The following is a 12,950-nucleotide window of genomic DNA, read 5'->3' on the forward strand; positions in this document are numbered from 1 at the left end:
ACAGGCATTGGTTCTAGTTGCATAGTTTATAGCTATTGTTTCAGGAAAGGAGGAAGGAAGCGAGCTCCCAATAGTTGTACTTTCTTTGGACAAAGGAGAACCAGTCTGGAGGAAGACCACCTTTCACCTCCTCCTCTCTACTCCAGCCCTACCACTAGGCAGAATGAGGACTCCAGGGGCAGATGCTGAGGATGGAGGCCAGAAATTGGATATTGAGGCAGAATTGTTTATGTTTCATAGTCTCATAGACAATGATGCTGGGGAAAATGGAAGGAAAAAGGAAGAGGGGCCAACTAAGGGCAAGATGGATGGATGGCATCCTTGAAGTAACCAGCTTGACCTTGAAGGAGCTGGGGGTGGTGACGGCTGACAGGGAGCTCTGGTGTGGGCTGGTCCATGAGGTCATGAAGAGTCGGAAGCGACTGAACGAATGGACAACAACATAGTCTCTGAGCCCCCAGTGGTGCAGTGGGTTAAACCCCTGTACCAGCAAGAACAGAAGACTGGTAGGTCTGAGGTTCGAATCCGGGGAGAACACAGATGAGCTCCCTCAATCAGCTCCAGCTCCCCATGCGAGGACATAAGAGAAGCCTCTCACGAGGATGGTAAAACATCAAAACATGGGCATCCCCTGGGCAACATCCTTGCTGATGGCCAATTCTCTCACCAGAGGCAACTTGCAGTTTCTCAAGTCACTCCTGACACGAAAAAAAGTCTGCCAGGTGGCCCCTAAGCAAACCTGCCATCAGAAATAGTGGAAAATGGAGACTTTTTGCTAATGTAGATTTTTAACAACAAAACCAGCCAGATTTTGTACATGGAAGATGAGGACAACCATTTGTGGTACATTCTTTCCTTTCACTGTTTCCCTCATATATCTCCCCACTCATTTTTGTTTACATTTCCTTCTTCTCTTGCTTCCTCACAAACACTGGCTTCTTTTTTTCTATTATATTTCTTCTTTTTCTTCCCTCCCTCCCTTCCTTCTTTGCTTCCCTTCCCTTCGCTTCTTTTTATTTCCTTTCCTTATAACTTTTTCCCTTTTTATCCCTCCCTTCGCTCCTTTTTCCCTTTCCCCTTCCTCTCATTCTCTTTGTTGTCTGTCTCCTTCCTTCCTTCCTTCCTTCCTTCCTTCCTTCCTTCCTTCCTTCCTTCCTCTCTCCCTCTCTTCTCCTCATACAAATGTCTCCTAAAGTAATGGTAAAGATTGTCCCCTGACATTAATTCCAGTCATGTCTGACTCTGGGATGTGGTGCTCATCTCCATTTCTAAGCTGAAGAGCCGGCGTTGTCCATAGACACCTTCAAGGTCATGTGGCCGGCATGGCTGCATGGAGCGCCGTTACCTTCCCGCCGGAGCAGTACCTATTGATCTACTCACATTTGCATGTTTTCCAACTGCTAGGTTGGCAGAAGCTAGGGCTGACAGCGGAAGCTCACGCCGCTCCCCAGAATTGAACCTGCAACCTTTCAGTCAACAAGCTCAGCAACTCAGCGCTTTAACCCACTGCGCTACCAGGGGCTCCTAGCCACAGCCAATGTGTCATAGCCACAGCCAATCCACTTTGTTTCTTCTTTCCCTCCGCTCTGGGCCTGAAATGCATGGTTCCTCCTCTTCAGACTCCTCAGTTATTTCCAGTTGAATATTGAAAGGTATATGTGCCAAGTTTGGTTCAGATCCATCAAACCATGGAGGAGCCTTTGCGGTATAAATGTCAAAACCAACCAACATATATACATACTTTAAGTTTTATATAGAGAGATGATACATGAATAACATTTCTGCAAAGTTGACTGGAATGCTGTGGTTTGGGGCAGATATCAGCAAACTTCATTTGTTGACATCCAAAAGAAATCCAGCATCTCTTTTATGGACAGAAAAATATTTTCTCTTTATTTTACTTTACAGATTTTTCCAGGATTTGTGTTCTTTCTGCTGTTGCTTCTGTTACTCTCCTGTTTATGTTTAGTCCCCTGCAGCTGGTAGGGTTTCTCCCCCATCTTTTCTTGGCTTGATCCCAGAAATGTGGTTTGTGTTTTTCCCTGAATAGAAACATTGTTTACTCTTCTAAAGATGTCTCCGCAAAGCCTTACCTTTCCAAAAGTCATTTATGCCAAATATCTTGCTCTACTAGATTTCGATATCGTGCTGGTTCTGTTCTGGTAGAAAACAACAGACATCAAATGGATCTGAATATGGCAGCAGGGCTGAAATCAAGATATTTGGGACTTGCCCCAAGAGAGTCAAATCTTGCTTTGTGCTATCTGGCTCCCATCGGCTCATACCATAAACACTATGTGCGCTGATGCATATTCAGGTGTATGTATCAGACTGATTAGAATGAAATAATTATGTCTGGATTGGGATATAGGAGATTAAAAGCTAGTTTCATTGATTTTACCAGGATGCTAATCTGAAAACTAAAATACAGGTCTTTCCAATCTATTGTTACCAGGCCCATTTACACTACAGAATTCTAGTACTCTTATTCCACTTTCATTGTCATGGGTTTATTCTGTGAAATTTGGGACTTATAGTCTGAGTAGACACTAGAGCAGTGTTTCTCAACCTAGAGGTCGCGACCCCTGGAGGGGTCGCAAGGGGGTGTCAGAGGGGTCACCAAAGACCATCAGAAAATACAGTATTTTCTGTTGGTCATGGAGGTTCTGTGTGGGAACTTTGGCCCAATTCAGTCGTTGGTAGGGTTCAGAATGCTCTTTGATTGTAGGCGAACTATAAATCCCAGCAACTACAACTCCCAAATGTCAAGTCTCATTTCCCCAAACTCCACCAGTGTTCACATTTGGGTATATGGAGAATTCGTGCCAAGTTTGGTCCAGATCCATCATGGTTTGAGTCCACAGTCCTCTTTTGATATAGGTGAACTACAACTCCAAAACTCAAGGTCAATGCCCACCAAACACTTCCAGTATTTTCTGTTGGTCATGGGAGTTCTGTGTGCCAAGTTTGACTCAATTCCATTGTTGGTGGAATTTGGAATGCTTTTTGATTGTAGGTGAACTATAAATCCCAGCAAATATAATTCCCACAGGACAAAATCAATACCCTCCCCCAATCCTACCAGTATTCAAATTTGGGTGTATTGGGTATTAGAGCCAAATTTGGTCCAGTGAATGAAAATACATCCTGCATATTAGATGTTTACATTACTATTCATAACAGCAGCAAAATGACAGTTATGAATAGCAACGAAACTAATTTTATGGTTGGGGATCATCATAACATGAGGAAGTGTATTACAGGGTCGTGGCATTAGGAAGGTTGAGAAACACTGCAGTAGAGCAATGAATACTCAGAAGCATCATAGTTAATAATGGTCTTCTTCAGAAATATACCTTATTGTGTTGTCGAAGGCTTTCATGGCTGGAATCACTGGATTGCTGTGAGTTAGTTAGATTACTAACAGGAGCGGGATACAGGAAGCATACTACTCCTCTTTTGCGCCAGCTCCACTGGCTGCCAATTAGCTTCCGAGCACAATTCAAAGTGCTGGTGTTAACCTATAAATCGCTAAACAACTCCGGCCCAGTTTACCTGTCCGAACGGATTCTCCCCTATGAACCACCAAGATTGTTAAGATCTTCTGGAGGGGCCCTGCTCTCGGTCCCACCAGTCTCGCAAGCGTGCCTGGTGGGGACGAGGGACAGGGCTTTCTCGGTGGTGGCCCCTCGGCTCTGGAACTCCCTCCCACTGGAGATTAGAACTGCCCCTTCTCTCCTGACTTTTAGAAAACAGGTGAAAACCTGGCTCTGGAAACTAGCATTTGATGAGTGAGTCAATAACTCGCGGCTATATGGATGGATGGTGATGAACAACGATTTTATTGTGACGACTTGGCCATTGTAATTATATGATTGTATTTTTGGTATTTTAATGTGTTAGTGTATTATGGAATGTGATGTTTTTAAACCATTGCTTGTGATATTATTGTTGGAAACGGGCCTGAGTCCCTCCACGGAGGTGAGAAGACCGGTATACAAAAATTCTAAATAAACAATAAATAAATTTTCCAGGCTGTATGGCCATGTTCAAGAATCATAGAATCATAGAATCAAAGAATCAAAGAGTTGGAAGAGACCTCATGGGCCATCCAGTCCAACCCCCTGCCAAGAAGCAGGAATATTGCATTCAAATCACCCCTGACAAATGGCCATCCAGCCTCTGCTTAAAAGCTTCCAAAGAAGGAGCCTCCACCACACTCCGAGGCAGAGAGTTCCACTGCTGAACGGCTCTCACAGTCAGGAAGTTCTTCCTCATGTTCAGATGGAATCTCCTCTCTTTTAGTTTGAAGCCATTGTTCCGCGTCCTAGTCTCCAAGGAAGCAGAAAACAAGCTTGCTCCCTCCTCCCTGTGGCTTCCTCTCACATATTTATACATGGCTATTCTATCTCCTCTCAGCCTTCTCTTCTTCAGGCTAAACATGCCCAGTTCCCTAAGCCGCTCCTCATAGGGCTTGTTCTCCAGACCCTTGTTCATTTTAGTCGCCCTCCTCTGGACACATTCCAGCTTGTCAATATCTCTCTTGAATTGTGGTGCCCAGAATTGGACACAATATTCCAGATGTGGTCTAACTAAAGCAGAATAGAGGGGTAGCATTACTTCCTTAGATCTAGACACTATGCTTCCTTAGATCTAGACACATTCGCTCATGACGTTTTGCCCACATCTATGGCAGGCAACCTCTGAGGATGCCTGCCATAGATGTGGATGAAATGTCAGAAGAGAATGCTTCTGGAACATGGCCAAACAGCCGAGAAAACTCACAGCAACCCAATAGATCTTCTTGTTTTTTGTCTTAAAATCATTTGTGACATATGGCAAACATAAGGCAACTCTGTTATGAGGATTTCTTGGCAAGATCTGGGCAGAGGGAGTTTGCCATCACCTTCATCTGAATTTGGGAGAATACAATTTGCCCATTGGGTTTCCTTGGCTGAGCAGGGAATCAAACCCTGGTCTCCAGAGTCAAACTACTATCTTTACTGCCACATTGATCTTAAATGTTATAAATGGTTTTGTTATTTTTAACCAGGTCATTTAGCAAGAAGAGGACGCAGCAGCTTTGTCATTTCTGGTTTGCTTCATGCTCTGTTTTTAATCCTGCCTGCTGAGAAAATTGCCCGGAGAGGAGCTCCCCTGTTGTCAAGGCAGCTTTCCTCTATTAACATACTCTTGCTTTCTTTTCCCTCCTCCCAGGGTTTGGGATGCTCTTACCGATAATTACATCCAATCCATCTCCGAGGACTGGAGAGATCCTAACATTGAGGTGCTAAATGGAAACATCTCCGACACAGAGGTACTTACCTGGATTCCCTTCTCCCCATTTCCCTCCATGAATCATAAGATTGAATATTTGGCAAACGTATGCAGAAGCATTTCTTTGAACAGGAGGCAGTGATTAAGCAGCTCCATTAATGCATGCAAAATCGTGGCTATTCGCTATTCCACAAAGCAGGACTAATATCAGTGTGAGAATGAAGTTCTTGCTCGATAGCAGAATAGATTTCCCAGCACTCCTTGAATTATGGCCAACTTCTCTTGGTAAGACAGAGAACTGGATAAAGAGAAAGAGAGAGCAAAACAGCCTGGGGTGTGTGCATCTAAAAGGAAGCATTGTCATCCAGGATATTTTTTCCTCCGAGACTGACATTGACGATGTTTGTACCGCCCTCTCCCCGACACATTTGGAACAATGGAGAGACTGCTGGGCTTTTGAACAATGGTGACTCTGATATCCAAAGGATGCACATTGCAGAATGTGGATGAGACCCCACCAGGCCCTTGTGTTTTTGCAGGATTTGTTGGAGTGTTGCTGAAAGAGTAGGAGACTTTTCATGGTACACAACTAATGTGCTGTGATTCCATTTAGACAGCCATGGTTGCAACCTGGGTAATTATGGGATTTGTAGTTTGGTTAGGTGCTGGACCTATTTGGCTGTGTGGTACTCCAGAGCTGGGAACACATCTGTGCTTAATAATAATAATAATAATAATAATAATAATAATAATAATAATACTTTATTTGTACCCCGCTACCATCTCCCCAAGGGACTCGGTGCGGCTTACATGAGGCCGAGCCCAAACACAAAAATACAAGCAAAACAACAACAGTACAAGCAATTAAAATAAAAACATAGGCAATAAAATATACAACATCATCAATAAGACAACACACAATTAAAAACAGTGGGAAGGCCAAATGTAAAGTTAAAATGGAAATAATGCTGGGACATGGACAAAAGGTGATAGTGGCGTTTGTGGGAGGGCATACGAGCAGATCTAAAAAATGTAAAGTGCTTTGGAGGGCAAAGTGCTATGGGATCATTATTCGGGAAAGGCACACTGGAACAACCACGTCTTCAAACTCCTCCTAAAGACTGCACACAATACCCCTATCAGGCCATCAAGTGACCATCACTCATAAAAACACTGAAAAACACAATGGGAGAGATTTAAAAAGCCAAAAAATAAAAATGCATTACAACGCATGTGCAAAACACCGGGATTATGGCACAGCAGGCTGAGTATCAGCTGCATTAAGATCACTCTGACCAAAAAGGTCATGAGTTCGAAGCCAGCCCGGGTTGGAGTGGGTTTCCAACCAATTGTGTGTAGCCTGTTGTCGACCTTTGCAACCTGAAAGACAGTTGCATCTGTCAAGTAGGAAAATAAGGTACCACCTTAAAGTGTGGGGAGGCTAAATTAACTGATTTATGAGGCCATAAAGAAGACTCCAGCAAAGCATTCCAGCGGGGAAGCATGCGGGGAATGCAGAAGTGCTTCATCAGCGTCGCAGATCTGACGATGAAAGCGACAGCTCCCCTGGCGGCCAGAAAAAGTTAAATAGCCTCTGTCTATGTCTGTATATGATGTATGTCAAAAATTGGCATTGAATGTTTGCCATATATGTGTACACTGTAATCCGCCCTGAGTCCCCTGCGGGGTGAGAAGGGCAGAATATAAAAGCTGTAAATCAATATAAAAGCTGTAAATAAAACCACATATATACACATATAAACAAATATATACACATAGGTAAAGGTTTTCCCCTGACATTAAGTCCAGTTATGTCCAACTTTGGAGGTTGGTGCTCATTTCCATATGTGTATATATACATATGAGTCCCCCTGCAGGGGTTGAGAAGGGTGGGGTACAAATAATTAAAAGAATTAAAAAATAAATATACACAAGTATATATACACACACACATATACACAGACTGGGCCACAGCAACGTGTGGCAGGGGATGGCTTTTATATATATATATATATATATATAGAGAGAGAGAGAGAGAGAGAGAGAGAGAGAGAGCAGTTCAGCCAAACAGTATAAAAAAAGCAATGTCTAAAGGTAAGAAATAGTCCATGAAATCATGGTAGAACAGTAGCATCAAAAACCAGGAATACAAAAGCAGAATAAATCCAAAACACAAGATTCAGGGAAAAACTTTGAAACTTGGAAGCATAGAACATGAGCCACAGGAAATATGGAACTATAAATCCCTTACCAGACTTGACTTGACAACAGTTGTATCCTCAAACCTCAACGTTGACCAGACTGTTGGGCAAAACACCTGGCTTCTCTAATATACTCCAAAAAAAATAATGTCTTTTCACATGAGATTCAGATGTGGGCCTCTTTTCTAATAAGTGCCATGACTTTGTATTCTTTGTTGATCAGCCTGAAGTCTACTAAAATTAAATCTCCTATCAACAAACTCATTACCATTATCTCGGCACCTAGAGTTTCAGCCTTTGAACTCCTTTCCCTAGAGATCATCTCCGCTGCATCCTCTGGAATGTTTTGGAGACACAGATTGCTCAGTTTAGGGACTTAAAATCTCAGACCCAGGATCCCCATTCTTAGGCCCAGAATTGTCGTTAACAGTAATATCAGACACCTCCATGGGCAGAACTACAACAGCCTGAAAATTCTAAGTGCAGATACCAAGACTACACAGGACAAAACCTTGCCAGTTAAAGTATATTTATTTATTTAACATGTATACCCCTACTCCCAATTTGGCTCGGAGCGGTTTACAGAAGCAGATTAAAAGCAATACAATTAGCTTTAAAAATAACAATAACAAAACAATAGGCAGCGAGAACAGGCATAGTCCGGGTTGTTCACCCGTCAAAAGCTTGCCGGAAAAGAAAAGTTTTACAGGCTTTCCTAAAAGCAAGTAGGTCTCGGATGGTTCGAGTTTCAACCGGCAAGGCATTCCATAAATAAGGGGCCACGATCGAGAAAACTCTCTGCCTAGTAGATGACAAATGAAAAGTCCAGATGTTGGGGACTGCAAGCAAATTTTGGTCTTCAGACCAGAGTAATCTCTGGGGTTGGTAGGGGGATAAGCGGTCCCTCAGGTACGCCGGCCCCAGACCATGTAAGGCCTTAAAGGGTAGTACCAGCACCTTGAAAGTGATCCGGTACTCAATCGGAAGCCAGTGCAGCTGGTGATACGACACCTCGCTGGCACTCCGGCGAGAAGACGAGCTGCCGCATTTTGCACCAGCTTCAGGTTCTAGATCACTGACAAAGGAAGGCCAATGTAGAGGGCGTTACAGTAGTCAAGCTTCAAGATGACCGTCGCCTGGATCACCATAGCCAGGCCGTTCCTAGATAGGAAGGGAGCCATTCGCCTAGCCTGACGTAGATGGAAAAACGCAGATCTGCTCACAGCAGAGACCTGGGCCTCCATTGTGAGCAGAGGGTCCAATAAGACACCAAGGCTTTTTACAGAAGATGATGGACGTAGTATCTCGCCATCCAGAGTAGGCAGCTGGATCTCCCTCCCACCCGGACGGCCCAGCCAAAGGATCTCTGTCTTCACTGGATTCACCCTCAACCTGCTGGCATGCAACCATCCAGTAATGGCCTCAAGGCACTGATGGAAATTTTTGGGTACGGAGTCCGGCCGGCCCTCTATCCTCAGAATGAGCTGAGTGTCATCAGCGTACTGGTGGCACTCAAGTCCAAAGCTTTGCACCAGTCAGGCAAGTGGTCGCATATAGATGTTAAATAATAGAGGAGAGAGAATGGCTCCCTGCAGGACCCTGCATACTAGTGGAGACCTCTCGGAAACCATCCCTCCCCTCAACACGCGCTGTCCCCGATTCTGGAGGAAGCAGGACACCCACTTAAGGGGTATCCCCCTAACCCCAGTCATGGCTAGGCGGTGGGTTAGTAGATTGTGATCAACCGTATCAAATGCTGCTGTGAGGTCCAATAACACGAGCAGCGCTGATCCGCCTTGATCCATCTTATAGCGAAGCTGATCTGTGATGGCAACTAGCACAGTCTCCGTCCCATGCCCACTACGGAATATAGTGTAATTGTGTAATGTGAAAGTGCCATAGATTTTAGGCACTTCATAAAATCTCTTGAAATGAAAAGCAGTGGTATAATATAGCAATGTAATTGTACTTTCAGGCTGGGATGAATAGAAGCTAATAGTCCAAAAACATCTGGAATGTGGAGGGATTCCAATGTGGGATCCTCAAATACATTATTTTGGCCACACAATAGATAAGTGTCCATCTCTCCTTTCATCATTCCAGGATTCAAAATCCGAATCTGAAGATAAATTCACTCCATGTTAGAGCCCAATGGAAAAGAGAAATCTGATCCTTTCTCGGTTTTCACCTTCCATGTTTCCAAACCCTACAATAATATTTGTGTCACCTTTGTAGGCTGTCTCATGGAAAATTGTAGCTTTCACCCCTGGCTTCCTTATTCTGCTCAGTCAACAATAACTTATTAGGTCTTAAATTATTAATGGGTTGGCTGGAGTGAAGAGCTAATTTAATCAGGCCAGGAAGCATGGATAACAGATGTTGTTTTCAGTGGACAGTGAAAACTTTCTGATAATCCAGAATTTCTCCAATGGAATATTACAGTTCTGAGAAACATGTGATATAATTTTTGGTAGGATTTTGGCAGTCATTATTTCTCTCCCTGTATATGCAACAGCTCAGCCATTGTGTGAATAGAATGCTGGAGTACATCATACAATCACAGAGTCATGGAGTTGGAAGAAAACACACACACACACACACATACCATTATGTCTTCATTTCCAGGGAATCCTTTCTGTTTCATGCCTGCCTGTCATGTTTTTGAGTCTCAATCCTAGTAACCTGGGGTGCAGAATTGTTAGTAGTGATGATCATCAGTGTGGATATTGATTTCATGAGTTGGTACCTAGAAATGTATTGATTTGTCTCTAGTTTGTTTCAGCTAAGCAGAGGTCTTTCCCACAATTTGTTCCATACTAGCATGTATTCAAAAGAACAAATCAACAGTGACAAATGCAAGATACTCCACTTTGGCAGGAAAAATGAAATGCAAAGATACAGAATGGGTGACGCCTGGCTCGAGAGCAGTACGCGTGAAAAAGATCTTGGAGTCCTCGTGGACAACAAGTTAAACATGAGCCAACAATGTGATGTGGTGGCAAAAAAAGCCAATGGGATTTTGGCCTGCATCAATAGGAGCATAGTGTCTAGATCTAGGAAAGTAATGCTACCCCTCTATTCTGCTTTGGTTAGAACACACCTGGAATATTGTGTCCAATTCTGGGCACCACAATTCAAGAGAGATATTTACAAGCTGGAATGTGTCCAGAGGAGGGCGACTAAAATGATCAAGGGTCTGGAGAACAAGCCCTATGAGGAGCGGCTTAAGGAGCAGGGCATGTTTAGCCTGAAGAAGAGAAGGCTGAGAGGAGATATGATAGCCATGTATAAACATGTGAGAGGAAGCCACAGGGAGGAGGGAGCAAGGTTGTTTTCTGCTTCCTTGGAGACTAGGACGTGGAACAATGGCTTCAAACTACAAGAGAGGAGATTCCATCTGAACACGAGAACTTCCTGACTGTGAGAGGCATTCAGCAGTGGAACTCTCTGCCCCAGAGTGTGGTGGAGGCTCCTTCTTTGGAAGTTTTTAAACAGAGGCTGGATGGCCATCTGTCAGGGGTGATTTGAATGCAATATTCCTGCTTCTTGGCAGTGGGTTGGACTGGATGGCCCATGAGGTCTCTTCCAATTCTTTGATTCTATGATTCTATGAAATCTGTACAAAATTTGTACAAAAATTCTCCTGAGGTTATTTGAATTGCTGCAAACTGAATCGAAAATATTTATTTATTTATTTATAACATTTGTATCCTGTCCTATTCTTGACCTCTGAAGAGGGACTCAGGATGGTTTCCAACAATATAAAAACACCAATAAAATACATAATTACATAAAATGATAATAAATATATATTTAAAACCAGTTTGCCAAGTTTAAAATGTGCTCCAAATCAGTCCAAAAAATGTGGTCCATACAATCTCATCCAAGCCAATAAAAACTGTCTATTCTGTGAAAGCTTGCTCCCACAGCCAAGCCTTAAGTGTCTTACAAAAAGTCAAGAGGGAGGGGGCAGATCTAACCTATTTAGGGAAGGAGTTCCACAGCTGAGGGGCCACCACGGAGAAGGCCCTGTCTCTCTGCTTCCTTGGAGACTAGGACGCGGAACAATGGCTTCAAATTACAAGAGAGGAGATTCCATCTGAACATGAGGAAGAACTTCCTGACTGTGAGAGCCGTTCAGCAGTGGAACTCTCTGCCCGGAGTGTGGTGGAGGCTCCTTCTTTGGAAGCTTTTAAGCAGAGGCTGGATGGCCATCTGTCAGGGGTGATTTGAATGCAATATTCCTGCTTCTTGGCAGGAGGTTGGACTGGATGGCCCATGAGGTCTCTTCCAACTCTTTGATTCTATGATTCTCGTCCCCAGCAAACACGGGTGCAATGGTGGCGGGACCGAGACCAGGGCCTCCCCAGATGATCTTAAAGTCCTTGATGGTTCATAGAGAGGGACACGTTCAGACAGGTAAAGTGGGCCAGAGCCGTTTAGGGCTTTATAGGTCAAAACCAGCACTTTGAATTGTGCTCAGAAGCTAATAGGTAGCCAATGGAGCTGGTGTAACAAGGGCGTTGTGCACTCCCTATACCCCGCTCCTGTAAATAACCTGGCTGCTGAGCATTGGACTAGCGGAAGTTTCCGAGCAGTCTTCAGAGGCAACCCCCACAAAGAGCGCATTACAGTAGTCTAGTCAGGATGTAACAAGAGCGTAGCCCACTGTGGCCAAAAGTATTTTATATTTAATCCACTTAGCAGAGAGGGGGGATTCTGTAGATTCTGGCAAGTGAAAACTGTTTCGATGTCTCCAAGTTTATTTGCTCCCTCATGAATAACTTTTGCCATTTCTATTGGTCGGCCGTACGTGTCCCAATTTCATCTGTGACATGTTGAAGAGTATGTAATTGTATCACCTCCTTTCTGATCTTTAGAAACATAATTCTGTTTTAAATCTGCATTTGATTACTATTAGTCTCTTAGTGCCTTTTTCAGGGAGGAAACAGGACATTTATATCCAGAATGAATGAAAACATAGATGTCCAAACATCCAAGATTAATGATCCTTATATGAACCTAGAACTAGGAAATATTAATTCTTTGGTCTAAAACTCTGAGGATGCTACTGCTCTTCAGAGTCAGTGGTCATGTAGGCGAGGTTGTTTTTGGAGTTGTCATTTGTGAGATGTGCTCGTGAAGGGTGGATAGTATGGCTTTTAGCAGCCTTTTTATAAACACTGCAGTAGAGATTTCTTCTTCTGTGACCAGTGAAGTTATGCAATATCAGCTGCAGGAAACAGATAATGTTAGTTACATCAGCCAGTTGCAGTAATTCAGTCAAGTAATCTGCTGGAGTCAGTGAAACAGCGAGACGAGGAAATATTGATTACCTTTCTAAATAGGAGAGGCAGACTTCCTGGCTTTTGGGGTTGCCAGCTTGTTCTTTGCTTTTCCAGTGGCTTGTACAAGAAACAATGGATTTAAATGTCAAGGAAAGATTTGACTTCAATATTAAGATGAGCATAA

General features: G+C 43.5%; 1 protein-coding gene across 4 annotated transcripts in view; it reads left to right on the forward strand.

Annotated features, from left to right (window-relative positions):
- Positions 1-12,950, forward strand: part of FEZ1 (fasciculation and elongation protein zeta 1) — a 63,833-nt gene that overhangs the window by 15,904 nt on the left and 34,979 nt on the right. For all 4 annotated transcript variants that reach the window (XM_060787206.2, XM_060787203.2, XM_060787207.2 and 1 more), the window contains exon 3: positions 5,218-5,317. In XM_060787206.2, the coding sequence (XP_060643189.2) occupies positions 5,218-5,317 (100 nt within the window). The remainder of the gene's footprint in view (positions 1-5,217; positions 5,318-12,950) is intronic.

Source organism: Anolis sagrei, chromosome 7, assembly GCF_037176765.1.
Source record: "Anolis sagrei isolate rAnoSag1 chromosome 7, rAnoSag1.mat, whole genome shotgun sequence".
Classification (NCBI taxonomy): Eukaryota; Metazoa; Chordata; class Lepidosauria; order Squamata; family Dactyloidae; genus Anolis; species Anolis sagrei.